A 27,849-nucleotide genomic window follows, 5' to 3' on the forward strand; every position below is an offset into this window, starting at 1 on the left:
TAAACTATTCATCCTCTTCTACCACAAAGGCTGAAGGAACTCCATAGGAAACAAAACAGCACAATATGACAATTCCAACAGGAAACACGAGTTTGGTGGTGACTTTCCACGTGGAATGTGCACGGCCAACCCCCCCACCCCCTCCCCTCACCCCTCCCAGCTCCATTCTCTAGGCACAAAGACACACAAGAACAATCTCTAAGACCAAAGAGACAGCAGGTTGAAGGAAAAAAGGTCTCTGAAGACATTCCTGCAGACATCCTCTTTGTTTTCTGTTTTTTTTTTTCAGGTTTGCCAAGAGTGAAGTCTTTACAGCAAAAGCCTCAAGAAACACTTGTCTTAAGTGGGAGGAACTGCTCGTTCTTCGTCAGCCAAATCTGTCTGCAGGCTTCTGGTCCAGCCTTTGCTCCAGCTAGAAAGACTCACAAAATTTGCCTTTTCGTGGAACACTTATGAACAGCAGGGTAAAGAAGCATTAACAGTCTTATTTCACAGTATAATCTCAGTTTTGTCCCTTCCTTAGGGAACAGGAGGTCACCCCTAAAAGCAAACAGGCTTTCTGTTGGAGGTGGGTTTTCTTCTAAAGCTTCCCAGCCTGTTTTTTTGATAGCTTATATCAACTGGCTACTGAAAAGGTAACAAATCTCACCCCCCTTTTGAAAACCTTGAGCTATCCCAGCAAAGAAACAGGAGGTCCACAGTGGAGGGTTTGGGTTTTTTTTAAAAAGAAATAAATAACTGGGGTAAGATGCAGTAAAAATTCAGGAAGAGAAACTTGATCTCCAAATTCCTGCAGTTAAGGACACGTGAAGTACAACTATTCCTTACTGACTATCCTTTCAGCAGCAGCATATTTTTGTTATCCTGGTTTTTCTGCCCTGGTTTCCAGGTCAGACCCAGCCCGAGCAAACACTCCTGGTTTACAGTTTAGGTAATACTGTCCTAGCACAGAAAGGATCACGGTTTAAAGATTTAAAAAGTTCCCAAGGTAAGAGATGTAAACTACATTTCATGTCATCTTCAGAGAGAAGGTGGTGCCCCTTTCAGGTCAGGGATTGAGGAGCACAACAGCACTGTTTGAAGAAACCTGTCATCAAACCAACACAAGAGATGTTCCACCTGCAAAATCAGAACCAGAGGGGCAGAGAAATTGCTCAAGTCCAAGCTCTGTGAAGCCCAGACAGGAGGCCCTGCACAGACTTCTGGTGCACAGCACTGAAAACTTAAAGAGCATTAAAAATTCCCATCCTCAAAAAAAAAAAAAAAAAGAAGGAATTAAAAACCCAGCGCAGCGTCACCAAACTGGGGGCTAACGAGCAGTCTCCTGTGCCCCCTCTCCCCCTCCCGCTGCTACATCAGCGACTCCCTGTCCGACAAACTCCTGTGGATTTCCTGCTTGTCATCGCCCTCCTCCTCATCGTTCTCCTCGCCAGACTCCACGTAGATGGGCCAGTCACTGTCGGCATCCCCTTTGTCCTGGCCCTCCGAGGCCGCCTCCACCAGGCTGAGGTTGATGGGCGCGGGGTCCTCGTGGGTGGTGGTGACGCAGGTGCAGCTGTCGCAGAGCCCGAAGCGCCGCAGCCCCGGGGACAGGCTGTTGGTGAAGGTCCTCCTGCAGCCCTTGCAGATGATGGGCTTGTTGGAGCGGTGAACCTGCGGGGGGGGAAAAGGGAGGCGAGCTGGGAAAATCAAAAATAAATAAAAAAAAAACAGAAAGGCAACCGGCCAGGTTGGAAAATATTCCCAGAGCGGGGAAGGTTTGGGCTACCAAAGGATCGTGGAATCACGTTGTGGGTTGGGTTGGGAGGGACCCTGAGCTTATCTAATTCCACCCCCTGCCCTGGGCAGGGACACCTCCCACTATCCCAGGCTGGTCCAACCTGGCCTTGGACACTCCCAGGGATCCAGGGGCAGCCACAGCTTCTCTGGGCAAACCTGTGCCAGGGCCTGCCCACCCTCACAGGGGAGAATCCCATCCCCATATCCAACCTAAAGAACCAAATATCAAACATCTGATGAACCCAACCCCTAAATTATTGAACCCAACATCAGTGGCTTAAGCCTCGCATCAGCAACAACAGTGGATTTCGGGGGACGTGACTGGAGAACGCCAAGGAAACAACTAGGAATGAATTTCCCGAGGGATGCAGGGCCAAACTCACGCTCAGGGCGTGGCTCCTCAGGTGCTCCTGGCGGGTGAAGCGCTTCCCACAGGTCTCGCAGGGGTAGGGCCTCTCCCCGGTGTGGGAGCGGATGTGCCTCTTCAGGATGCCCTTCTGCTTGGCCGTGTAGGGGCAGAAGGGGCACTTGTGCAGCTTGATTGGCACGACCAGCACGTCACCTTCGGGGAGGAAAAACACACAGGGCAGCGGGTCAGGCAGGGCAGCACCCCTGGGAACGGCTGTGCTGGGTCCCTGCCCTGCTCCCACAAATCCCAGCCGAGGGAACTGCACCTCCCCTCTCCCTGGACTTGGCTTACCTGGAATTCCCTCAGCTTGGGCAGTTGCAGGCACTGGTGCAGCTGCAGATGCCCAAGTGCCTCAGAAATCAGCCTTACACAGCTGATACAACAGGAAAACACTCATTTTATGTTAAGAAGCCATCGAGTGCCCCAAACCTGCTTTTGGTGCAGGGGGAGGGGTCTCTGCTCCATCTCAGCCACAGAAAGTTTCCTACTCAGTTTTTTTTTTTTTAATTATTAAACTGCATCAGAAACTAAAATCTTTTAACATAAACTGCAGGTAGGAACACTGCACTGTGCCCCCATGTGACCTTGTATTCAAATATTTATTTCAGGCACTGATTCAGGGAAGTGTTTGCATGTCAAATGCCTTGAGCTCTTCCACAAGCAGCTGAGGTTGCAGAACATCCCTTTATTAAGGTTTATCCAACCCACTATCAAAAAGGGTGTGTCTAATATTAATGGTATGTGAGTGAGAGTCACCTCACCCAATTCTGGACCTTCACAAGGTACTGCCAATCCCTGCTGGGCCCTTAAAGCTCCATTAAAAATAAAAACCCAAGCCCAGTTCGTAGTCCTGACTTGCTTCCAGGCTCTCTAGAGGTGCCTGTTTATCCTCCACCTGCTGTGAAGGGGGACCAGGATGACAAGAACAGAGGTGGACACTCCAAAATATAAAAAGCATTTATCTCCTGTGGCACCATTCCTCTGCCATGTATTTCTCATGCCTGGTGCCTTGTGAAAATGCTGAGGCAGCAGCACCAGGTGAAAGCTGGGAAGAGAAACTCCCATCCTACAAAGTGCTTATGATGTCCTGTTTTAGCAGAGAAATAAAGGAATGCAGGGCTTGGTTTCCTTTCCCTCACTCCCCACTTAAAACACGTCTGCCACTGACACTTCTACTCCACTGTCAGGACAACCTGGTGTTCTCCATCAAATCCTGGAAGCACCTCCCTTTTCAATGACTTTATTAAGCAGTTTGGAGGTTTTAAGAGAGGAAAAAGAGAAGTGAAGTTTGTGTGTTTGATGCTCCTGTCTTGCTCTCTGTCAGAGATGACAGGCACGATCTGTGACGGCCCTGAGAGCTTCTGGGGACAGCAAAAATGGATTTTGTGATTTTTATCAGCTCCTTGTTTTAAAGCAGCGGGAGAACAGATCTGTTTTATCGGCTCTGGGATCACACAGGCGGGCTTGAGCTGGAGATGACACGAACACAAACTTGCTGGGTCTGGCAGAGCACCCAGTGCCAGCCCTGTCTGTGCTCACAGCACTGTGGAATTTGTCACATCCTCACTGGCCGTGCCACCTGCCGTTTGCCAGAGCCACCTCCCGTCTTCACAGGGTTGTTTAGGCAAGGCAATCACCAAAAAAAAAACCAGATAAAATGCCCAAATCTTTATTGTCCACTTCAGGGGAAATGCATATGGGCATGCCTTTCTTCTCCTCCAGGTCCCTGACACTGCTCCTGGGAGATATTCCTGAGACATTCCAACAGGTGCTGGGCTTGGGGCAGCAGCAGAACCTCGGTGACCAACAGCTGAAAAGTGAGTTTGCCTCTAAAAAGGTCTCCTCTTTATGCAGCACCCCAGAGTTTAAAGCTTTCAGAGGACTTGTAGGTGCCCCTCAGTACTGGATTAAACCGATTTCTGCCCTTTGAAGTTCAAAGCAGGAGCAAAGAGCCCGTCACCCAGCAGATGTGCTGTCAGGAGCTCCAGTGGGATGAGCTCCTCCTGCTGGGCCAGGTCCTGCAGCAGATCCCTCCTGTGGCAGCTCAGCTCCTCCCGGATCGCTCCTTACCCCGCGACCGTCACAAGAGGAAAACGCCCTTTAAAAATTCACCTGCCGTTCAAAGAGGTCTCGAGTGAGTTTGTTTATTTAGGGCAGGATCACCCACACTTAGCTCCGGTTTCTGTTCCAGGGGGGGCTGTAAAGCTCCTGGGCAATACTCACCTCCCACGGGCTGCACTGAACAGACAAGTACAGCTGCTTTGCAAGTCCACAACGAGAGTTTATTTCACTACGGCACAACATTCACCGACACATTCCTGAGCAGGAACAACAGCAACAAGAGAAGTCTGGGCACAGCCGAGCTGTCTCCTCAGCCTGTACCATTTCCCCCCCCAGGTCCTCTCACCTGCGTCCTCACCATACCAGTCGCTGTGAATGTCCACCATGGAGCTCACGGCCACCCCTGCGTCCTCCGTCCTGCCCTCCAACCCCCTCACAAAGTGCTGCACCACCACGTCCTCCTTCCTCTGGGCCGAGCTGTTGCGCAGCAGGGCCTCCAGGAACTGCTTCATGTGGTAGCTGTTGCAGGCCAGGTCCACGGGCTGCCCCTCCTCCCCGTGCTCCAGGGACAGCGGGGCGGGACACGGGGGCAGCCTCTCGCCCTCCTCCACCTCCCCTTCATCGGGCTCCAACTCCACCTTGGGTTCCACCCCCCCGGGCAGCGAGGAGTTCACCCCGTCCCGGGGGTCCCGCACCACCAGCTCCAGGGGGTGGCAGCCGCTGCAGTCCCCACACGGGGGGTCCCGCTGGCAGCCCGAAAGCCCTTCCTCGTCCTGCAGGGACGAGCCAGGGGCCGGGCACTGACCCCTGGGCCCGAGGGACGGGCCCTCCCTGGCCGAGCTCCCGCTGTCCGCCTGGTAGAGAGCCGCCTCCCGCTCCATCTTCCTGCAGATGTCCAGGGAGGACCTGATGTAGGCCTTGCAGAAGTTGACCACGTCGGTCATCTGCAGGTAGCTGGCGGCCGACATCACCTCGATCACGTTCTCGCCGCGCAGGTCGAGCTTCCCGGAGTAGAGGAAGTCCAGGATGACGGAGAAGGCGTCGGAGGTGACGATGTCGAGGGAGGCGGTGCTGTGGCGGCCGCTGTCCTGGATGTAGTGGATGAGCAGCGCTCGGAAGTAGCCGCTGTTGGCGAACAGGATGTTCTTGTGCGCCTTGAAGATCCGGCCCTCCACGATGATGCTGCAGTCGCAGAAGAAGTCCCGCTTGCGCTGCTCGTTCAGCTCCCCCAGCAGTTTGGTGTAGTAGGACTGCACCTCCATGGCTGTGCCGGGAAACACCGGAAAAAAATCTTAAAATCAGCACCGGGACCCTCGCGGATCCCTGGCGGGACACCGGGGACACACCAGGGATAGGGGGACAGGAGGGACACACCAGGGACAGAGGGGACACACCAGGGACAGGGGGGACACACCAGGGACAGGGGGGACACACCAGGGACAGGAGGGGACACCAGGGACAGGGGGGGACACCAGGGACAGGGGAGCAGCACCAGCCCCCATCCCGCGGGAGGCACCAGGGATGCTCCGGGACACCACGGACCGTCTGGACTGTCTTGCCCGGTACCGGGATCCCTCTCTGACCCAAGGACTGTCCCACCCGCTGCTGGAGGTGTCTGGAACACCGGGGACCGACCCTACCGGTGCCGGGATCCTTCCCTGCTCCAAGGACCGTCTTTCCCAGTACCGGGAATGACCTGGAACGCCAAGGACCGTCCTGTCCGGTACTGGCAACCCTCCCTGCTCCCAAGACGGTCCTTCCCGATACCGACGGTGTCCGGAACGCCAAGGACCGTTCCTCCCCGTACCGGGATCCCTCCCTGCTCCGAGAACGGCCCTTCCCGGTACCGGGACCCCACAGAACGCCGAGGACCATCCCGACTCACCCTGCCCGGTACCGGGATCGCTGCCCGCCCCACGGCCCGTCCCGCCCGCTGCTCCCCGCTCACCTCCGCCCGGTGCCGGTGGCTCCCGATCCCTCCCGGCCGCCGTACCGGGGCCGCCCCCCTCGGGGCGGGGCGGGAAGTGACGTCAGGATGCACCGGGTGAGGGGTCGGTAAATATTGGTGACGTCACAGCGCGAAGATGGCGGAGGGGTGAGCGGGGCTCGGCCGGGGGGCCGCGGTGGGGCCGGGATGGGGGGGCTGGGATCGGGGCCTGTGGCCGCTGATCCGAGGTCTGACTCGGTGTCTGGGATCGGGGGTTTGGGATCTGGGTCTGGGGTTTGGGCTCAGGACGTGGGCCGGGATCTGGGTCTGGGATCTGGGTGTGGGATCTGAGGTTTGGACTCGGGATCTGGGTCTGGATCCGGGATCCGGGTCTGGGATCTGGATCTGGGTCTTGGGTTAGGGTCTGGAATCTGGGTCTGAATCTGGATTTGGGGATCAGGATCTGGGATTTGGGTGTGGGCTGTGAAGTCTGGGCTGGAGGTCTGGGTCAGTCCCCGCGTGTGTCCATCTGTCCATCTGTGTGGCTGTGCCTGTCCGTGTGTCCTGACGCCGTGTCCCCCCCCATGTCCCGCAGGGAGGATGGGGGCTGGTGGCGCAGTTGGCTGCAGCAGAGCTACCAGGCCGTCAAGGAGAAGGTGGGACCTGCTGGGGCTGGAGCACGGGCTGGGAGGGCTGGAATTCCGGGAGCTTGGGGGGCCTGGGTGATGCTGTGCAGGGATCTCGGGCTCTGTCCCGTGGGAATCACCCCCCCCCCGAGCAGGGAGGGTTCCATGGGGTGTCATTTCCTGCCTGTGACAGCACTGCTGGTGTTAATTATACACAACACTCAGGACAGGGCTGTTCCCAACCCGTGCTTCTCTATTCTTAGCTTAAAAAACAACCCCTTGCTCTAATGGTTGGGTGTTGCTGGTGCGAATTGCTGGAGAGGAGAAAAGGCTCCACAGTCCCTCTGTTGTCTCCTTGCAGTCCACAGAAGCCCTGGAGTTCATGAGGAGGGACCTGGCAGAGTTCACCCAGGTGGTGCAGCACGACACGGCCTGCACCATCGCCGCCACGGCCAGCGTGGTCAAGGACAGGCTGGCGGTGAGTGGGGGGGCTGGCAGAGCCGTGGCACGGGGGAAAAGGGGGTGGGCAGGGTGGTCCTGCCCCACAGGACGCTGGACAAACCCCGGTTGTGATCTTCAGGGGTCAGGTTTTGTCTCTGCAGGGCGGGTTTGGTGCTGGGCGCTGTGTGGAGTTGCCTGGCCTTGGACACTCCCAGGGATGGGGCAGCCACAGCTTCTCTGGGCAAACCTGTGCCAGGGCCTGCCCACCCTCCCAGGGAAGGATTTCTCCCCAGTATCCCGTCTAACCCTACCCTCCTCTTTGCCTTAAGGCCATTCCCCCTTCTCCTGTCACTCCGTGCCCTTGTGGATGAGCAGGGGAAAGTTCCCTGTGGTTCCCCTCTCCCCCTGTGCTTGCAGGTGGGATCCTGGCAGTGTCACTGTGCATATGACACTGGATGTCCCCAGCTGCTGCTGTGACAGCCCAACCCCAAAACAGCCCGTCCCAAACCCGCCTGTGTCCTTCCCCCAAAGCCTGGGCTCAGTTCCCCACAAACCCCTCACTGGTCCTGAGGTGGGAGCTTCCCTCCAGCCCAGGCACCTCCTCAGCACTTTCCTGGAGGGAGAGACATCCTGCTTTCCTAAAGGATCCTATCCAGAACTCCTGGGGCATCCTGCTGCTGCAGGGACTGTCACTCACCCTGTGCTGGTTTCTCTCTTGAAGAGGACGGAAGGCTCCTCAGGTGCCACCGAGAAGGTGAGGAAGGGGCTGTCGGACTTCCTGGGGGTCATCTCGGACACATTTGCCCCCTCCCCAGACAAGACCATCGACTGTGACGTTATAACTCTGATGGCAACGCCCTCAGGCACCACCGAGCCCTACGACAGTGCCAAGGTGAGTGTCCCGTTCCCGGAGGGAAGCTCTGGCACGTGGAGTCCCCTGCCCCTGGGGCTCTGCTGCTGCCCCCTCCCCTGACAGCTCTGCCCTCTGTGTCTCCTCCAGGCTCGTCTCTACAGCCTCCAGTCCGACCCAGCCACCTACTGCAACGAGCCTGATGGTATGAGGGGGTTTGGGGGGGTGATCTGGGGTGCTGCCCAGCCCAGCTGGGTGTCTGGGATCCATCTGGAATTCCCCAGGGAGGCTGCTGGCTTAGCCTGCAGCTGGGATCGCCAGTCATGAGGAGCACATCTGTCTGCTGTGTCAGGGACCAGCTTAGGCTGAATTTGGTGGCCCAGTTTAAACTGGTGTTCTTGTGTGGGCTTCCAGCCCCGTGTCTCCCTCCCCCTTTGCCCCAGCAGCATTTTCCCAGTTAAACCTCCCAAAACTCTTCCTGCTTGTTTGTGCCAAGGGCTGTTATCCCTGTGCTTGTCCCACACAGGCCCTGCTGAGCTGCTGGAGGCCTGGCTGGCTCAGTTCAGCCTGGAGGACAAGAAAGGGGAGGTGGCAGAGCTGCTGGCAACCAGCCCGTCCATCCGGGCCCTCTACACCAAAATGGTGAGTGAGGCCCTGCTTGGCTGCTGTGGGCAATTCCTCACTTGGGGAGCGGTGCAGGGCAGCCCTGAGCTGCCTGGGGCCTGGAAACCACTGTGGTTGCACGGGGATTAGGCAGCAGGTTGTAGTTTATTCCATCCTTGTCCTGGGCCTGGCACAGGAGCTCCTCTGGAGCTGCCCAGGGTGTGTTGGAGCACCTGCCTGAGGCTCAGCCCTGAGAACACTGTGCCTTATGGTGCAGGGGGGTGGCTGCAAGGCCTGGCAGGAGGGAGGAGCAGGGCAGCAGCTGCAGCCCTCCCTCTGAAGTGGCTCATCCCATTCCAGGTGCCCGTGGCTGTCTCCCACTCCGAGTTCTGGCAGCGCTACTTCTACAGAGTGCATCGCCTGGAGCAGGTGGGGCCCAGCTCAGGGGGGAGCTCCCTCAAGGAGCCCTCCAGGGCACAGCAGAGGCTGTTCCTGAAAAAGCAGGGGGAGCTGGGCTGCCTTCTTGTGGTCAGTGATGCTGGAATGCCCTGGGGGGGAAGGGGCTGGGGCCACGTGTGGCTGCTGACAGGGAATTCCCCGCAGGATGAGGCCCGGAGGGAGGCTCTGAAGCAGCGAGCGGAGCAGAGCATGCACCAGGAGGAGCCAGGCTGGGAGGAGGATGAAGGTGGGTCTTGGTGGAGGCGGATTTTGGGGCTCTGTGGGTGCCTCTTCCTCGCTCCCATGAGGGACAGTGGAGGAACAGTGACAGGACCCGAGGGAACAGCTGGAGCTGTGCCAGGGGGGTTGGGATGGATCTCAGGGAAAAGTTCTTCCCCCAGAGGGTGCTTGGCACTGAACAGGCTCCCCAGGGCAGTGGGCACAGCCCCAAGGCTGCCAGAGCTGCAGGAGCATTTGGACAACGCTCTCAGGGACAGGGGGATTGTTGGGGTGTCCTGTGGATGATCCTTGTGGCTCCCCTCCAGCTGAGGACATTTGTGCAATCCAGCCCCCAGCCCAGCTGCTGCTGCCCTTGCTGAAACATCTCTCGCTTCTCTTCTGCCTCCCTACAGAGGAGTTCTTGGGGATGTCACCCCTGCCTTGTGCAAACATCACATTTCCAGAAGCAGCAGCCCAGAAAGAACCCGCCCCGGAGGGAGCCCACCCCACTGCTCCCCAGGGCCCCCCCGAGGGCAGCTGGGCCGTGCTCCCCCCGGAGCTGAGCCCCTCGGAGAGCAGCGAGAGCGTGTCCCTCGTGACTCAGATTGCCAACCCTGCCTCTGTGCCTGCTGCACAGCCACAGACTGGGGCACAGCCCGCCGGCACCACCACGGAGCTCTCCCGGAGACTGGAGGAGGCCACCTTGGAAGAGCCGAAGCTCCCAGAAGCTGCTCAGCCTTCTGCACCTGCCCGGGAATCAGCAGAATCCTCGGAGCCAGGAGCTGGTGCGGAGCTCAGAGAGGGGGATGGCAAAGGCCAGGGCAGGACAGAGACTCTGAGGGAGGAAGGGCCCACGGATCTGCGAGTCTTCGAGCTCAACTCGGACAGTGGGAAGTCCACCCCATCCAACAACGGCAAGAAAGGTGCGTGTGTGGGGCCACACGGGGCCTGGGGGGGGGACAGCTTTTGGGGAAGGGCTCTGCTTTTTGTGGGTGATGGGGGAGCAGAAAGGGATTTTGGCAAAATGCCCCACGAAGGGTAGATCCGAATGGCTGAAAGTGGAGTGGGAGTAAATCCTTACGCTGTTGGGTTGGTCACATCAGTTGGTGACAGCTGGTGTCACAGCTGGCTCTGTCCTCATCCCTCCCCTGAGCCCCATTCCCTGTTCTCTCGGGGGAACAAAGGGTGAGACTCCTGCAGGACCAGGTTAAGGACATGTCACAGCTCTGTGTGACTGCATTTCCAGGCCTTTCCTTGGGGTGATACTGCCCTGAGCAGAGCCTTGAGCTGCAGCTCTCCCAGGATAATGGCTGTGCTGCTTCCTGGAACGGCCCAAGATCCGCCAGGGTGGCTGAGTGTCAGCAGCTGGCTCTGTGTGTGGAATGAAACTGCACAAGAAATCAAAAGGAATCAAGGAATTTGGGGCCTGCCTGGGCAGCTCCAGAGAGCAGGTGCAGCTCTGGAGGCTCAGAGGGGCTCTCTGTGGTTCCAGGCTCCAGCACGGACATCAGCGAGGACTGGGAGAAGGACTTTGATCTGGACATGACTGAAGAGGAGGTGCAGCTGGCGCTGTCCAAGGTGGAAATGTCTGGGGAGGTGAGTGAGGGGAGGGGCAAAGTCGCTCCCCAAGCTGAGAGAGGGTGTGCAGGTTTCCCCAGGGGAACAGGGCAGGCAGATCCCTGCTGGGAGGGGGTGGGAGCATGAGGATACCTCAGGCTTTGTGCTGACTCGGGTGCCCTGGGCAGGAGGAGCTGTGTGTGGAGTCACAGAACCAAACTAGAGGGATGTTTCCTCTTGCTTGCAGCTGGAAGATGAAGAGTGGGAAGACTGGGAATAAAGCAGCTGCTTCCAGTGTGTGTCACAGGCTCATTTCCACCATCGAACGTGAATCAAACCACGGACCGGCTGTTCCTTTGTGTGTGACTGTGCTGGGGATTGCACTTCCAGGCTGGAAGGAGTTTCATTCCCGCTAAATCCTGTGGGCAACTCGAGTGACCCCTTCAGATCCAGGAGGGGGAGGAAGCAGGAGGTCTCTGGCACACGTAGCCCGTCTTCTCCGTAGGTCCCAGAGACTGGCCAGGCCAAAACTGACCGCCCTGACCTGTGGGGTGGAGGCAGAGTGAGGGGTCCCCGTGGCACTGGGACCCCTGGCAGGGGTGTTTGGTGCTGCCAGGTGCCAGCTTGGCTCCTTGTTTGCTTGTGTGTTCACGTGTAACCCACGACTGGGAGGCTCCTGGATGTGGCTGTTCCTGCTCCGCACCCCTGGCCCGGGAAGAACACACGGGGAGGGCCTGGAAGCTGGAGGTGCTGCACAAAAAAAGGCACTTGGCTTGTGGCTTTGACCCTGGGAAGAGCCAACCCCCACCCTTGCCAAACTCCGAGCTTCTGCCTGGCTTTTTGTCTTGGAAGCTTTTCCTCACGGAGACTCCCGTTTTCCAGCAGCTCCTCGAAGAGCCAAGGCCTGCTGCTCCCCCTCTTTGCAGCTGCACCACCTTCCTGCACTGGGCTTCGTGTCCTTCCTGGGTAGATTCTCCAAGCAAAGTACTCGTGGCTTCTTCTTACTTGAGCCCTGCTGGGTTTGGGTCACCCCTGGAGCACAGAACCCCCTCGTTGTGGTGCCCAGTTCAGCCCTTGCAAAGCCCCAGCCTGGCCCACTGACCACTTTAACCCCTGCTTGGCCATTCCCTCTGCCAGCCTAGGGGGAGGCAGAGGCTCCCAAGTGTGGGTGGGACCTGTTGTCCCCTCCTGACCCCTCGTGTCCCACCCGTGCCGGGTCCCACAGCCCCCAGGGCCACGGGCTTTGCTGTGCTCACTTGGATCCCTTCACTGGAGCCCCCATGACTGCTTGGCAACGCTTCCCTCAGCCCCACAGCCTCTTTTTTTGGGGGCAGTTCCCTTGCAATGACACATTATGTTGCTAATACAGATTTATCCCCGGGGGACAGTGCCCTTGGGGCTCCCCCTTGCCTTTGGGGTTGTGGTTTGGAATGTGATGCCTTTGTCCTGCCCCTCCCAGGGCTGTCCCACCAGAGCTGTGGGATCCCTGCTGGGCCTGGACAGCACTAAATGAGGTGCACTTGGAAGAGTTGGGGTTTTGGGGTGAGTTTTTCTGTGTTTTTTTTCCCCCTCCTTTGGGGAGATTCTGCCCACACAGGTGGGAGCATCCCAGTCCTGCCAAAGGGCCCGGGGACTGGGGACAGCTCTGCCTGGGGTGAGGTGGCTGCAGCCTTGTCCTGGCTCAGATGGTGGGCAGGGCACACCCGTGGGGTGTTGGGGAGGGGATTTGCTGGTGGCAGTCCCAGCTGGTCCCCGGGCAGAGCTTGAGGGGCAGCACTCTCATCGGTGTCACTTTTCCTTTCTTCTTTAGTCCAATTAACCGTTGGGTTGGTCGTGCAATATTCTTCTGTTCTGAATCTCTGCATCTCCCTGAGCCTTTCGGAGCTGGGGTGAGAGCTGGGAACAATTCTAACAGCTGGTAGTTTTGTAACGATGACTTTCTCCAAACCTTTTACAGACTTGCAGTTATAACAGCAATTAAAGGAATTCTCAGAGTCTCTGCCCTGTCTGGGGTGTTCTCGCTCCCTGTGGGGTGGGGGGACACAGACAGGGTGATTTAGAGCTCAAAACACGTGTGGGGTGTATGGAGGGGACACTGGGACAGGGATGTGAGGGACACAAGGGGACAGGGTGGGAAGGAATGGGATGTGAATGAGGGGATGGAATTCAAGAACTGGGACACGAGTGAAAGGACACACATGACAGGACACGAGGAAATTACACACAAGTGAAGGGACACAAGTGACAGGACACCAGTGACAGGTGACACGACACGAGTGACACGACACGAGTGACACGACGCGGCCTCCGGCTTAGCCCCGCCCCCGCCCGCTGGGGGGCGCCCTAGCGCCTCGGCCCCGCCCCCTCCACTCGCGGCCGCCCCGCTCCTCCCCGCGCGCACAGGTTTGTCCCCGCGCGGCCGCCGTCCGGCCCGCGCCCCGCCCGGTGCCGCCATATTGTGGCCGCCGCCACCGGAGCTGCCGCCGGAGCCGCCGAGATGGGTGAGGGGCGAGCGGGCACCGAGGGGCTCGGGGGGACCGCGGGAGCGGCCGCGGGGGGCTCCGGGCGCGGCCGGGGGTACGGCACAGGGCCGGGAGGGGTCACCCTGTGGCCGGGCGGCACGCACAGCCCGCCCGCCCCGCGCCGCCGCCGCCGCCCGCGCCCCTCACCGGCTCCCCGGGGCTGAGGGCGAAGGGCCCCGCGGTGCTGCTGAGTCACCCCCGGGGACGCCTCGGGGGGACGCTGGGGGGGTGCTGTCGGTGAGGGGCGCGGGGCACGGAGGTTGTTACCGCTCCGGGCAGCGCCAACAGCGACTTTGGGGCGCTCCGGGGGGGGGCGAGAGCTCTGAGGGGGTTTATTGCTGAAGTACCTCGGGTTTGGGGGTTCAGGGCCGAAATCCCCCGGGTTTGGGCTGTCTGTGCTCTAATGGCCCGGGTTTGGGGTATTAATGCTGAAACGCTCCGGTTTGGGGGTGTCAGTGCTGTAATATTGCGATTTTGCGGTGTGTTAGTACTGTAATGCCCCAGGTTCGAGGTGTCAGTGCTGAAATACTCTAAATTTGGGGTATTTGGGGCTGTTCCTGCTGCACCCACCGAGGTCAGACCGTTGAGAGGGACCTGCTGCAGCCAAACCTCCATCAGAGGCTGATCTCTGTTTAATTTAAATTCTCCGGGTTGCTGTTCAGTTCAAATTCCGGGCTTTGCAAGAGTTCAGGGCGAGATCCGAGTCACCTCTTCGCGGTTCTGATCACCCGGCAGGGCTTTGTGGTTTCCATAAAACCAAAAGTTCAGCCCCGGTGTCACCATAAACACCCGTGGGTGGCACGGGCAGATGTGCAGGGAAGGAGGTGGAGGAGTTTATTTCTTTATAAACACCAATAAATAATTATAAACATCTTTATAAACACCAATAAATACACTTAAAGGCTCCCAGAGCTGGCAGGCTGCAAACAAATCACAGCTGAGCGTTGCCCTTCAAGAGGTGCTTTAATCCCAGTGGGTTTTATATTTGATGTACCTGAAGTGTTGAGGGAGGAGAGGAGGGGCTTTTTTGAGGGTTCAGGTGGTAAGGCAAGGTCTGGAGGATGAGGTGAGCCCATCCCTGGAAGCATCCAAGGCCAGGTTGGAGCAGCCTGGGATAGTGAAAGGTGTCCCTGCCCAGGGCAGGGGAGTGGAACTGGATGAGCTTTAAGTTCCCTTCCAACCCAAACCACTCTGGGATCCTGTGAAGCTTCAAAAATGCCCTTTGGGGTGGGATCCTGCTCGTCATGATCCCGTCAGGAACTTTCCTCTCCAGCCCCTCCTGTGATTGTTCCAGGACGGGTCCGTGACAGTCTTCGTGTGTGTGCAGTGGCTGCTGCACCTCCCCAGCCCCGAACAGCTTTTCAATCCTAATTTATAACCCCAGATGTAAAACCTCTGCTGGCAGCTCTGAGGAGGAAAAAAAAATGTCCTTGGGCCTCTTGTGAACGTCTGGAAACTGCTGGAGCACTTTTATCTGGAGCTGAGGAGTCCGTGCACGGGAGCTTCCCATCCTCCCCCCTCCCCTGAATCATCCCAGTGAAACATTTATTTTAAAATAAACTAAGATTGATTTTTTTTTTCATTGTTTTGGGTGAGGGGGCTAAATGGGGGCAGCAGGGTTGTTACCCCCTTCCTGCAAAGTGCAGGCTGAGGGTGCTGGATTTTCTGTCAGCAGTTGTGATACTGTTGGAGGCTCTCATTAATTCACTCTTCGTTTGCTATGCAAATTATGTGTTTAAATGCTTTTATAGTGCTGTTTAACCCATGGAGCGGTATATAATGCTCAGTTCTGAATAAAACTCCTCTGCCTGATGAATTTAGCAGTGAATTGGCTGGTTTTCTTTGTTTGCTTGTGTTCAGGAGAGCAAACATGAACTTTGTCGGGGGAGAGTTTGATCATTGCAGTCGTGCAGGAGTGAAAGTCCTGATTCCTTCAGGCCTCCTTCAGCTCTGGGGCTGGGGAGCTCCAGAGAAATCTGCTTAGCAAATCACACAGCCCTGCTTGTTTCTGAGGCAAAGCACACGTTGGGAAGGATGGATTTATTGGAATTTTATATCCCTCTGAGTGCTTCTGGTTGGTTTTTAACCTGTAACTCTCGTGGGTTGATTCTGAGGTGATGTAGCTGAAGTTAATCCCTGTTTTAGGGACTGTTGCAAAGGACTCTTTTCCCTTAAGGAAATCAGGATGTCTCGGTTTGAAGAGGATTTAAACCCCTCCAAAACCTCAGATTTTTGGGGGCTGAAAAGATCAAATCAGGAGGAGGCAGCGTGGAAATTACCCTGTTGGGAACTGGGCTGAGGAGGGGTAAAGTGGGTTCTTTTCCCATCCAAAGGGAATCCTGATCTCGGTGCTGTGGGACTTGATTTCTCCCCCGGAGAGAATTTCTGCCTGTCCCTTCCCCCTCCCGGCGCTGGGATTGCACATTCCAGCGGTGATATCACATCCCTGGCTCCGGGTGGGAGCTGCACCAGGACAGGGATCCGGCAGGGATCGAGCCAGTGGAGCCAAAGAGCTGCAGGGGACAAGGGATTTACCAGCACAGGGGGGTGGGGACAGGGACCTGGGGGAGCCTCTGGGGGTCCCATTCGTGGGAAACACTCGAATAACCCGTGGGCGAAGATGACAGAGCAGAGCAGACATCCAGCAGTGACAGCACAGCACAGTTTGGCCACTTTGCCGGGCTTTGAGGGCAGCTGGGGTCATTCCAGGGCTGTAGGAAAAGCCCTGAGTTGCTGATTATTTGACAGGATTTCTTGTCTCCTGTTTAGCTTCATTTTCCCTCTATCTTGTGAGCAAAAGTGATTTTTTCCCCCCCTTTTTTTCTGTTATCTCAGTGCAAAACTATCAAAGGGACAGTAAAAGACTCTGGTTTTGACTAATTTCTGGTGGCAGCTCAGAGCTGTCTTTTTATACAGAAATAATTCAACTACTTTTATGTGTTCATTACAACAACCTTCATTTAATTTGTGTTTAAGAAGTACAGATTATTTAGTCTTTTCTTTCTACAGTTGTCGTGGACACACTTTTTCTAGAAGAGAATCCTCTGGAGGTGTTAGATATGTTAAGCAGCAGGAGGAACTGGGAGGCTCCTCTGGGATTTCAGGGAAGGGAATGACATGGAAAAACCCAGGGAACACGGTCAGGAATGTTTGTCCCACCAAACTCAGTAATTCGCTGTGTGTGTTTTGCTGCCACTTGTCTAATTTAGGGGAGGTTTTGTTGTAAACGACCAAATTTATCCTATCCCAGGGAAAAATTGGGCAAAGGGGCCTTTGGAGGTCACCTGGTTCGGAGCTGGGAATGTCCCCAAGCGGACACTAATTGGCAGATTAGTGCTGATGAAGTTCATCAAGTGTATTTATTTACACTTGCCTCATTCCCCAGCCCTTCCTCACTGCAAGGGCTGTCAGCCCTCCTGGCCAGGCCGTGCCACAGGGATTAGCAGACGCCTTTGGAAGGTTCCCTTTGGAAGATTCCCTCTGGAACTGGGAATTTTGGCTTACAAAGAGCCGTGTCAGGTCTGTCAGTGAGTCCCTGGCCCGGCCTTTCGCTCTGACTCAGCAGCAGAAGTCCCTGCAGTGACTCAGCTCCCCAGGGTTTAATCAGCAGCTGAATAAAAGGTTTGAAGCAAATGCTGTTTGTCATGCAGAGAAATGGGAAGAGGCAGAGCTGAGATTCCTGATCCAGGAATATCGAGGAGCTGGTAGAATCTTGGCCCTGCAAGGACAGTTTTGGCTGAGCTGCTGCAATTTCTGTTGGCTTTACACAGGGTTTGAGTGCTCTGCTCAGCCTTCAAAGTCAACCTTTCACACTGTTTTCCCTTTCTTTTAAGTGGTAAATTCCTTCTCATCCCTCAGTTTTTAAGGATTGCTTCCCCATTCCTGCCGGCCCAGCTTCTCCACCGGCCTGGTTTTAGTGGGTTTTGTGGGTATTCCCACTGCTAGAATTTGAGTTTATAATTAACACACAGCCTGACTTGCAGATGAACTGGATGTTTTGTCCTGAAACACCCCAAGTACAGAATTTGGCCATGCCTGGCATCCTGCTGTCTGATTCCACGTGCTGGAATCCGTGGATCCTGCAGTGTCTGAGCTCACTGTGAGGTCCTGATCCTGCATTTTGTCACATCCATGCATTGCCTAGAGATGGGGGGTGTAGTGTCACCAATCAGCATTCTCCTGTCATTCAAGTTCTGGTGGGCTGGGAAAAGTCAAGGGAAATCATCAGCAGAGATAAAAGTGTGGGAGAGGAAAAAAATTGGAAATTTAGTCCCGGGAATGTCGCAGAGTGATGTGAAAAATCACTCCTTGGGGTTTGTCGTGTCTTTGGGGTTTCTCTGCAGGATGAGTGTGTTCCTGATGCTCAGGGACACAAAAAAAAAGCCATAAAGGACAAAGTGCTGAGTGTTCCTGAGCCCTCAGAGTGTCTCTGGCTGTTCCCCAGCTCTGGGGTGACAGAGCTGAGTGGGGCAGGGCCAGCTTGGAGGCAGCTGAACTGTCATGTGTCCCTCAGCTATTTATATGACTGCCTTTTCACTCCTCCTCTTCTTGAAAAAAAAAAACTTTTAATTGGAGACTTCAGCTTTCCAAAAGGAGGATTAAGGTTCTTAAATTGTTTTGAGGATTAAGCTTTCAACCCCTGCTCTGCTGTGTGGCTGCAGGAGCCATCGGCACTGGGGTGGTAAATTGAATACACAACTATAACATTTAACAGGTAGTTAAATACAATTTCTGAATTCAAATCTAGACGTAGGTGACACCTTGCTGCTGGGCAGACACAAACCCCTGAATCCTGCGGATTTGCATCTTGTTTGGTGTCTTTTGGGCTGTTTTGGCAAATCATAGAGCTGAAAGTATTCTGTCCAATTGCTGATTTTCCCAGTTGTTTTCTCTTTCCATGGCAGTGAAATGCTGGATATCTGTGTGTTGTCTGTGTCTCCTCTTGGCTTGTCTGTGGGTTTTCAGGTCTGAAACTTCTCCACTTGATCTTGGAAGGGCTCCAGAGTGGCTGCAGGCAGTTGATAAGTCTGAAACTTTCTGTGAGCAGTGGGGGCTGAGGGTGCCTGGGGCTTGAAAGTGGGGGATAGGGAGATAACACTGCAGACTTCCACAAAACACTTCCCTTGTCAGCTGGGAGAAAACAAAGATAGTGGTGCTCAAGTGAGTTGTGGAGGGGTTACTTTGTTCAGGGTTAGCTGTGACTGTGATTCCTTCCCGTCCTGGGAAAGGCACAGATGTGCAAATAATCTGTATCCAAAACAGGAGAGCTTGGAGAGGTTCAGAAGGACTTTTGCAGCTGGATGGGTGAGGAACTGCCCTCCTGATCATACTTGGGTTACTGCTTGGCCCTGGCTGCCTTGAACTGTGCCAGATAGTGGAGTGCCACTTCCCTGACCTGGAGGCAGACACACAGGGAATCAGGCTGGAATTGCTGCCTTAGTCAGCTGTGAACCAGCGGGATAAGTAGGTCAGGGACTGCAGCAGCACCTGGTGGGACACACGTGGCCTGTGCCTCCTGTTGTACAGCTTGCAAGGAGTTATTGTGATCATTAAATCAAGGCCTTGGTTCTGTTGGGGTTTTTTTGTCTGCTTGGGGAAAAAAATGTCCAGGTGTGGTTTATGCCGTGGTGACAGCAGGGAAGTTACTTGGGTTTTGAGTAGGAATTGGGTTTAGTTGTGCACTTGGAGTGAATGAATCAGTTCAGTCTGGATGTTCCCTGCTCCATGCACAGGGAGTTCCTGTCAGGAAGGACACGTGGATGAAGGAGCTCTGAGGCAGAACCCTCTTTGTTTTCACAGAAAACTATCGAATGAAGAGTTACAAGAACAAAGCCCTAAATCTGGAGGAAATGAGACGGAGAAGAGAAGAGGAAGGAATTCAACTGCGCAAACAGAAACGAGAGCAACAGGTAACTGTCATCTTGAGTAGGTTGTGTTCAGCCTTAACACAACCAAGATTGTGCTGCTGCCTAACTGGAATCTTCAAGGATCTGTGCATTAAGGTTTGTTGGCAGTCCTCTTATTTTTTTTTCCTGTTCTGAGATCTTGCTTTTCTCTTTTTCTTTGTACCCAGTTCACACCAAGAGCTTTCCAAGCACTTTCTCCTTGGGGTACTGGAGATGTTTTTTTTTTTTTTTGTTCACAGATCCTTGTTGTTAAAGGTGGTGGTGTTTTTTCGATGGTGTGTTTTGTTTATTTTTTTAATTAGTGAATGGGATTATTTCCTCGAGAAACAGGAAGAGCAAGTGAAAGTATGGGCTGTGTGTATTCCTTAACTCTGAGATGGATTTTTTTTGGCTTGGAGGTCTATGAAAGCACAGGGTGATGTGTGTGGGACTAAATATTTGCTCTGTTAGAACATCACCTACAAGCTGCCTTCTGCCCAGTTCCCCTGACTTGTTAGATCAAACTCTGCCCTGCCTGTACCAGTGTCTGAGTGACTTGGGCATTTGCATATCTGAGGGCAAGACTCAGCATGTTTGACTGTTGGGGTTTGTGTGCCAGACTAGCCCTGAGAGAGCAGAGCTGTTATTAATGACCACTTTTTTTTTTTTTTACTCAGGTTACCTTCAATCTTAGCTGAAGGAATCCTGGTTGAGGAACAAGAATGTCAAGTTGTGGAGCCTTTTCGCCGTTGCTTTCTAATAACAATCCCTGTGCTCTGTTCCCCACCAGCTCTTCAAAAGGAGGAATGTGGAGCTGATCAATGAGGATGACTCCATGTGTGACAGTCACCTGGTGGATTCCTACGTCAGTTCCACAACCTGTGGGGTAAGGAAAGTGCCTTTCCTTGGCCCAGCTCTGCCTTCAGATTTAATCCTTTGGGGGTGCTGAGGCCCTGGGGCTTGTCCAGAATCCTCCTCCAGAGTCTTCCACATTTACCCCCTTCCTCCCAGCAGCACTGCAGGTGTTACTGCAGTGAGCTGCAAAAGTCTCTCAGGAAGTAAATAGTGGGCTGGGATCTCAAAGCTTTAATCTTTGACTCACCAGCTGAGCACACATCATGGCAGGCTGTGGGGTGTGTGTGTGTGATGCCTTAAATATCTTAGGCTGAAACTGAACCATTTTTCTGTCTCCTCTGCATCTTTTCAGGAGGGATTGATCACAGGAGAGATGGTAGAGATGCTTTTCTCAGATGACCCTGACCTACAGCTGGCAACCACTCAGAAATTCAGGAAATTGCTTTCCAAAGGTAAAAATAACTCATCCCTGCCACGGGATCTGGCTTTTGCAAGAGTCTGTGCACGTGTTGCTGCACAGAAGCTTTGAGCTTGGGGAAAGAAAACCATAAACTAGAAATGTGATAATTTGCTGTATTGCCAATGATTGACAGTTGTATGAACAGTACAGAAGGTGACTCTGCAGGGTTGTCCTGCTCAGTGCAACCTGAGATAATTGAATTAACCCTTCATGCTTGTTATCCCCTGCATGAGGCCTGTACACTGCTCTGACGCTGTCTTGCTGTTCCAGAGCCCAATCCTCCGATAGATGAAGTGATAAACACTCAGGGAGTGGTGGAGAGATTTGTTGAATTCCTGAAAAGAAGTGAAAATTGCACATTACAGGTAAAGGAGATCATGTTATCAGTTATTTGCTGCTTTGCTCAGCAGTGTGAACCCACACGTGCTGTCAGGGGAAAGTGATGTTTTGAACCCAAAAAAACGCAGCTTGTACGATCTACAGGAAAAGACAAAGGTAGCCTGTAGAGCTTAAGCAAAAAAAATAATAAATTGCTCTGAATTAAATTCTCCAAGGAATGCTGGGAAAAATCACCCCAGAGAGTTTGGCCTTCCTGTATCTGATATTTCTGGGAGCTGGTGGAGCCAGCATGCAGGAAGAAACTGTGTGAGGAGAAACCTCCATCGTTGGAGGCATTTAAATAGAGGCCAAGAGTCTGTTAGAAATGGCTTGGGCAGTGCTGCTCCTGCCCGGGGCAGAGGGACAGCCTGGGTGGCTTCTTGAGATTCCTTCCAGCTTGGTAATAAGTCTGGTTGCTTTGGAGGGGGTTAAAGATACTTCCATACATGGAATTTGATCCGAGTTGATGACTGCTTTCATCTCTCTTCCTGCCCTCTGGCCCCAGGCCGTGGACCAGAGGGGCTTAATTTCCAGAAGAACCAAGTGGGAATCTGTATTTAAACCAAAGACAGGCAAAAAGAGCTGCTCAGCTTCCCTTGAACTCAAGGAGTAGAAAACTTTCTACTTTGTGTGTTTGTGCTCCGTGTGTCTTCGTTTCCCTTGCTGGGGAATGGCTGTAGAGGTGAAGTGACTGGTGGTGACACCCTCACCCTTTGAGCAGCTGTAGCCTCTGAGAAGGATTTGAGCAGATGTGGCTCTTTTATTGCTCAAGAAAATAAAATCCTTTGATTGTTGAGGTCTCCTCTAGTGATGTGCTTCCTTTCCCTCACAATGAAAGAGTTATAGCTGAAATGTGATGGTTTTGCCAAATCAGGCTTGTTTTACTCATGCTTTTGTCACTTCTTTGCCTGTTCCAGTTCGAAGCTGCGTGGGCACTGACGAATATCGCATCAGGGACTTCCCAACAAACAAAAATAGTCATCGAGGCTGGGGCAGTTCCCATTTTTATAGAGCTGTTAAACTCTGACTTTGAGGATGTTCAGGAGCAGGTAAGGACCACTCCTTTCTTTGGGACTGGGGGGGACAAGCACAGTGGGTTGCACACCATAAAAATGCAGCGTTTAAAATGAGTGACCAGTGTCTCCCAACTGGCTCCAGACCACAGGTGGAAGTGTTGTTTGCCTGGAATTTGGGGAAGATGCTTTCTTAGCTCACTGCCTTGTTCTTCCTCTGTCAGAAACTGTGAATGCTAAAACTGTTGCTCTTTCCTTTCAGGCTGTCTGGGCATTGGGGAACATTGCTGGAGACAGCTCTGTGTGTAGAGATTATGTCCTTAACTGCGCTATCCTTCCTCCCTTATTAATGTGAGTAGCCATGAACACTTGCCAGTGCAGTTCTTGGAGTCCTCTTGTGCCCCAGCAGCAGTACTGGAGCTGGGCCAATAGATTCCCTGGTGGTGATCGCTGGGAATCAAACCACTGGTACCAGGTTAACTCCCAGCTCAGGCAGGGATCTGACAGATGGAGTGGGACTCGGTGGATAACGTGCCTTCTCACAGCCCTTCACACTGCTCTGCATGTGGAGTGGGTGCTGCTGCAGTGTGCTGGTCCTTCTGCAGTCACAGGGTGTCCCTCAGGTCCTGCTCTCTGCTTGTGATATGGATTCCAAGGGCTTGGAGTGGGAACAGGTCTCTGTACACCCCCTCTCTCAGCCTGGTGCACACCCACCACAGTCAGACCCATCTGTCAGGCTCTCGTAGCTCTGGAAGGAGTGAATCTTCATGCCATCCCTGGAAAACGGATTCTTTGTCACAAATGGCTTGTTTTCCTGCTCCTGGTGTCAGTGCCCTGTCCTGGGGGGCTGCCTGACTCCTCATCCCACAGGACTCACCGTCCTCCTCAGAGCTCAGAGCCTGAGCAGTTCATGTCACCCCATCTCTGGTGAAGGCTGGGAGTGTCTGGGCTGAAGTGGAACCTGGAGCTGCACTTGGCTCACGTGCCCTTCCTTCTGCAACCTGCCCAAGGTGGAAGTTGCCTTCCTGCCCCGTATCCTTGGCACTGTTGGGAATTACAGCTATTTATCCCACAAAGTGGTCACTTCTCTTGCTTATTGAGAGGCTCAGGTGACAAGCAGCATGGCTTGAGCTACACCCAGTGAAATAGTGCTTTGACTTCCTCAAAATCATACTGGTTTTAATTCTTTGGATTCCCTTGACTGCCACATAAGGATCCTGATTCCTGGTGATTCTCTCTTTAGGCTCCTTACGACGTCCACCAGGTTGACAATGACACGAAATGCTGTCTGGGCCTTGTCAAACCTGTGCAGAGGGAAGAGCCCTCCACCTGAATTTGATAAGGTGAGAACAAATGCCTTGTGGGCAGAACAGGTGATGGGGTGGGGGGAGACACCCAGCTGAGATGTTTGTCCCAGTTATTTTGGGCTGTTGGGCTCCTCTAAGTCATTCCAGGAGGGAACAGAGGGGGTGTTTTGGACGCTGTGATTAGGAGGTGTGGGAAGCTGCTGACCTGGGGGAAGGAACCTGTGGCCATGCAGGAACCTGTGGCCATGCAGGCCCTGTGTGAGCAGCTCGTGGGTGGGGTTGGCCTGCAGGGTGGTGGTCCCGGGCAGGGTGAGTGACCCAGCCGGTGGCTCTCGTTCCAGGTGTCTCCCTGCCTGCCGGTGCTGTCCAGGTTGTTGTTCAACAGCGACTCTGACCTGCTGGCAGACGCCTGCTGGGCCCTTTCCTACCTGTCAGATGGTCCCAACGAGAAGATCCAGGCAGTGGTGGACTCGGGAGTGTGTCGGCGGCTGGTGGAGCTGTTGATGTGAGTAGCTGGGATGGCTGGCCCAGCCCTGCCAGGCAGGAAGCTGAGCGTGAATCCAGGTCAGATCCATCAGAGCACTCCACACCTCCTGTGCTCACGGGATCTGGCAGCTGGGCTGAGCTGGGAGCAGTTCTGTGGGAGGCTCTTGGAGCAGATTCAGAGCTGTAGTTTGCTGGTTTGTCTGGTTAGACTCAATGCTAGTGAAGAGACACCTGTGTTGGTCTCAACAGCAGTCCCAAAAACTGCAAATTCACTGATAAAAGACACCTTATCCCTGTAAATTTCTGGAATTGGAGAGTACGAGTGTGGGCCAACCACACAGAGAACTTAGGAAGAGCTTAGTAAGGAAAGGTCAAACTGACACTTCTCATCTGTGGAGGGAGAGAAGATTGCAGCGTGTTGTGTGCTCTTAAACTTCAGATGTGCTTAGGGAAGCCTGGTTATGAGGCAAATCAAAGAACAGTGGGTAGCAAAACTCAGCTTGGCTTTGTTTCTCCTGTTACCTGTGTGGAAAAGAGGATTGAGTTGGGATGTAAAGGTCCAAACTATATTGCAGTTCTGTTTTGGCAGTACGGTCAACTTACCGTGTGTTTCTACACGCCAGGGGATGGAATTCCAAGGAAATAATGCAGAGGAGATAAATGGGGGGGAGAATATTCCAAACATCCCAGTGATCTGATGGATTTGCTTGTGTCCTTGCCCCGTTCTCCTGCAGGCACAACGACTACAAAGTGGCCTCCCCAGCTCTGCGAGCGGTTGGCAACATCGTGACGGGGGATGACATCCAGACCCAGGTGAGAGGAGAGGCCCTTCCCGCAGGGAATGTGGTGGCCATCAGCTCCAGACCTGGCACTGGTGATCTCACTTCTGCTTCCTCTCTCCAAAGGTGATTCTAAACTGCTCAGCCCTGCCTTGTCTCCTTCATTTATTAAGCAGTCCCAAGGAATCCATCAGGAAAGAGGCGTGCTGGACTATATCCAACATCACAGCGGGAAACAGAGCACAAATACAGGTACTTTCTCCTCCCGGATTCCAAGCTCAGCATTAAAAGGATTTGCAGCTTTTTTTTTTTTTTTTTTCCTTATCTGACATTTTAGAAGCTGGATTTGTTCACCTTATTCTGCAGTAATTTGCAAATTCACTGCTCCCAACCAGCTGAAAAAGAGCTTGGTGGTGGCACCAGCACAGACCAGCCTGAAATGATTCCCACACGTTGGATCATCGGAATAACAGGAGATGCAGCCCTTTATTTCTCCATGCTCAGCCCCTTTGAAGAGCTGGAGCTGGTTCAGTTTTAATTATCCTTTTCCTGACCTACATAGGGATCAGTGCTGAAAGCATTCCCACAGCACTGATGCAATACCAGGGATGGTCTGTCCTGCTGGTTATGGAATAATCTCACATTAACTGGATTTGGCTGAGGAATAAACCAGAGCAATCACCGAAACCTGGGAAGTTTTTGTGTTGGGAGATGGGGGGGTAGAGGTTTCTCCCAGGTGCTGAGAAGCCTTTTCAGGAATGGTGTTGCCAGTGCCAAGCCCTGTCCCTGCCCTCTGTCCCCAGGCAGTGATAGATGCCAACATCTTCCCGGTGCTGATAGAAATCCTGCAGAAGGCGGAATTCCGCACGAGGAAAGAGGCAGCCTGGGCCATCACCAACGCCACCTCAGGAGGGACTCCTGAGCAGATCAGGTATTCCCTGGGGGAAGAAATCCCTGGGAGCTTTGCCTTGATGGGAGGGGTGTGGGGAGCACCTGAGGCAGGCAGAGCTGTGGCTGGGTCGTTCGCTCTGCTGGGAATTGTGACTTCCTTCTGAATAAAGAATCTGGTCCAAGCTTTCTCCATCCCCCCTCTTTGGGTAATTTTAGACAAGGCTAAATGTCCAAATTTAACAACTTAATTAAATTCCAGTGTGGAGTTAATTTTTAGCAGCACCTGGACTTCAAAAGTAGCTTTTTCTTTAAATAAAAGGGAGGCTTCTGAAAACAGGGGCTGTCTATACAAGTGCAAATAAATGGATAAAAATTACCCTTGCAGAGTGGTAAATACACATTTTAAGGTAAATTTATGTGTTTTAGATTGGCCCATTTCCTTTGCTCTTTCTAATGGAGCCAAGGTGCTGCTTCCCAGCCCCTGAACACCCAAGTGTGTGTTGCTGGTGCTCTCTCTCCAGGTACCTGGTAAATTTGGGTTGTATCAAGCCCCTGTGTGACCTGCTGACTGTCATGGACTCCAAGATTGTTCTGGTGGCACTGAATGGGCTGGAGAACATCCTGAGGCTGGGAGAGCAGGAAGCCAACCAGAGTGGGACTGGGATCAACCCCTACTGCAGCCTGATCGAGGAGGCCTATGGTAGGTGGGGGCTTTGGGCACTGAAGGGGTCTGTTGGGGGCTTTCCTGCTTTGTTAAGGGGTTTGGTGTATTCCAAAACGGCCAATATTTGTTCCAGAGTCTCTTCAGACTTGTGATTGTGTGAGGAGAAAAACACTTGGAAGTAAAAACTATCAGAATTCTGATCCAGGCTTCCAAGACCTGGAGGCCAAGCTGATTAGTCGTGGCTTTCACCACTGGGAGTGTTTACTTAGCTAATTTCTGGTTAAAAGTGACAATTCTGGGCCTAAAATTGCTCCAACTGTAGCTGCTTGAACACTGGAAATCCAGGGAGACTTTGCTTTTCCCTGGAGCAACTTAATTTGGTAATGGTGGGGGTGGTTTTTTTTGTCCTTCTTTCAGTGCTTTGAGGAGCAAGTTCCTATTTTGGTCTGGAACTCCCTGTGTACTGCCAGTGTCTGCTTTGCCCTCTGATTATTACACTCTGTGTCCTGATTCTCCCTTGTAAGAACAATTCTTGGAATTCTTGGATGTGCAGCAGGGGATTTAATTAGGGCAGCTAAAAGCTGGAGGCTGCAGACCCTGCTCCTTCCCCCCTTCCCTTTTCCCCCCTGCAGCTCCCAAATTCCTCACAGCCAGTTGTGGAGGCTGAATCAGATTCGGGTCAGATTAAAACATCTGTGTGAGCTCAACCTGCCACTTGGGAAGGCATTAATGCTGCCTGACAGGGGTGAGATCCTCAAGCAGCTCTGGAATAGCTGCATTTAGGTCTGGACTTAGGTGTCAGAGCTCCTCAAAAAAAAAAAAAAAAAATGCAAATCTCACCCAAAGCTCTTGCAGTGAAGAGGGACGAGGGTGGGAGCGGGCAATAAATCTGAGATAAACCACCAGGATTTCTTTGTTTCATCACAATCCCTTTCTTTTTTTTTTTTTTTTTTTCCCCTGCAAGGTTTGGATAAGATAGAATTCCTCCAGAGCCACGAGAACCAGGAGATCTACCAGAAAGCCTTTGACCTGATCGAGCACTACTTCGGGGTGGAGGACGACTCCTCTGTGGCCCCCCAGGTGGACGAGAACCAGCAGCAATACATCTTCCAGCAATCCGAGGCCCCCATGGATGGTTTCCAGCTATAACCTGCCCTGGGGCAGAGTAAAACACGCCACAAACTTTCCTGGAGAAGCACCTGGGAAGCAGCTGCTTGGCCCTTGCTGGGAAGGCTGAACGACACCCTCGAGTTTTAGGAAACTCTTCTTCCTTCAGACAAACAAACAAACAAAAAAAAATACAAACGGCGCTCGGTCTTCGCAGAAAAGAAGGGGATTCTTCTTCTCCTTGTTTCTTTTGGCTGCTGCTCACATGTCTTTAATGCAGGAGGGACACGGAGGTGACGAGGTGGCACCTCCTGGTGGCTCGTTCTTTGTGGTGGTCCCTCCCAAATGCAGTTCTTACCTCGGGTGCTCCCGTGAGGCTCCGGCGTTGGGTGAGGACACAGAGCGGAGAGAGGGAGTTTTCTGGCCACAATAATTCTGGAAAACGTGGGTTGATCTATTTAATTTTTAATTCTTTTCTTGTTTTGGTTTTTTTTTTGTTTGTTTTTTTTTTTGCACATGTTACTCTATTATAAAGACTCTTTAATTGGCCAAGAGCAAAGTTTAACCCTGGCCTTCCTCCTTCAGTGGACGG

General features: G+C 53.6%; 3 protein-coding genes across 5 annotated transcripts; 2 read left to right on the forward strand and 1 right to left on the reverse strand.

Annotated features, from left to right (window-relative positions):
- Nucleotides 1-1,326: 1,326 nt before the first annotated feature.
- Nucleotides 1,327-6,270, reverse strand: ZBTB8B (zinc finger and BTB domain containing 8B). The gene is made up of 4 exons (XM_027905498.1): nt 6,198-6,270; nt 4,596-5,513; nt 2,163-2,341; nt 1,327-1,653 (listed from the first exon to the last, which is right to left on the reverse strand). The coding sequence occupies exons 2-4, from the start codon at nt 5,509-5,511 to the stop codon at nt 1,351-1,353; spliced, it is 1,398 nt and encodes a 465-aa protein (XP_027761299.1). The 5' UTR covers nt 5,512-5,513; nt 6,198-6,270; the 3' UTR covers nt 1,327-1,350.
- A 27-nt stretch (nt 6,271-6,297) lies between these two features.
- BSDC1 (BSD domain containing 1) lies at nt 6,298-12,910 on the forward strand. The gene is made up of 11 exons (XM_027905500.1): nt 6,298-6,344; nt 6,772-6,832; nt 7,164-7,280; nt 7,965-8,135; nt 8,244-8,298; nt 8,620-8,735; nt 9,057-9,125; nt 9,300-9,381; nt 9,767-10,276; nt 10,846-10,949; nt 11,158-12,910. The coding sequence occupies exons 1-11, from the start codon at nt 6,334-6,336 to the stop codon at nt 11,188-11,190; spliced, it is 1,329 nt and encodes a 442-aa protein (XP_027761301.1). The 5' UTR covers nt 6,298-6,333; the 3' UTR covers nt 11,191-12,910.
- A 429-nt stretch (nt 12,911-13,339) lies between these two features.
- On the forward strand, nt 13,340-27,508 carry KPNA6 (karyopherin subunit alpha 6). Of its 3 annotated transcripts, none has more exons than XM_027905495.1 (14): nt 13,340-13,411; nt 19,232-19,434; nt 20,108-20,203; nt 20,525-20,624; nt 20,903-20,997; nt 21,928-22,059; nt 22,286-22,374; nt 23,267-23,366; nt 23,672-23,835; nt 24,551-24,629; nt 24,722-24,847; nt 25,399-25,526; nt 26,008-26,186; nt 27,115-27,508. In XM_027905495.1, the coding sequence occupies exons 1-14, from the start codon at nt 13,408-13,410 to the stop codon at nt 27,297-27,299; spliced, it is 1,680 nt and encodes a 559-aa protein (XP_027761296.1). In that variant the 5' UTR covers nt 13,340-13,407; the 3' UTR covers nt 27,300-27,508. The 3 variants fall into 3 exon arrangements, with proteins under 3 accessions (XP_027761296.1, XP_027761298.1, XP_027761297.1); XM_027905497.1 differs by having other exon boundaries at nt 19,232-19,341; XM_027905496.1 differs by lacking the exon at nt 13,340-13,411 and adding an exon at nt 18,715-18,736.
- Nucleotides 27,509-27,849: the final 341 nt, after the last annotated feature.

Source organism: Empidonax traillii, unplaced genomic scaffold (genome assembly GCF_003031625.1).
Source record: "Empidonax traillii isolate 1590-97213 ecotype Southwest subspecies unplaced genomic scaffold, ASM303162v1 scaffold1160:size199357, whole genome shotgun sequence".
Classification (NCBI taxonomy): Eukaryota; Metazoa; Chordata; class Aves; order Passeriformes; family Tyrannidae; genus Empidonax; species Empidonax traillii.

Excerpts from the sequence above, each read along its gene's own strand:
- ZBTB8B (XM_027905498.1), bottom strand. The coding sequence starts at position 5,511 with ATGGAGGTGCAGTCCTACTACACCAAACTGCTGGGGGAGCTGAACGAG. Across the intron at positions 2,342-4,595 it reads CTGGTATGGTGAGGACGCAG|GTGACGTGCTGGTCGTGCCA; the intron begins GTGAGAGGACCT and ends TCCTCCCCGAAG. Across the intron at positions 1,654-2,162 it reads TGAGGAGCCACGCCCTGAGC|GTTCACCGCTCCAACAAGCC; the intron begins GTGAGTTTGGCC and ends CCCCCCCCGCAG.
- BSDC1 (XM_027905500.1), top strand. Across the intron at positions 10,277-10,845 it reads ATCCAACAACGGCAAGAAAG|GCTCCAGCACGGACATCAGC; the intron begins GTGCGTGTGTGG and ends CTGTGGTTCCAG. Across the intron at positions 10,950-11,157 it reads AGGTGGAAATGTCTGGGGAG|CTGGAAGATGAAGAGTGGGA; the intron begins GTGAGTGAGGGG and ends TCTTGCTTGCAG.
- KPNA6 (XM_027905495.1), top strand. Across the intron at positions 23,836-24,550 it reads CGGCTGGTGGAGCTGTTGAT|GCACAACGACTACAAAGTGG; the intron begins GTGAGTAGCTGG and ends GTTCTCCTGCAG. Across the intron at positions 24,848-25,398 it reads GAAACAGAGCACAAATACAG|GCAGTGATAGATGCCAACAT; the intron begins GTACTTTCTCCT and ends CTCTGTCCCCAG.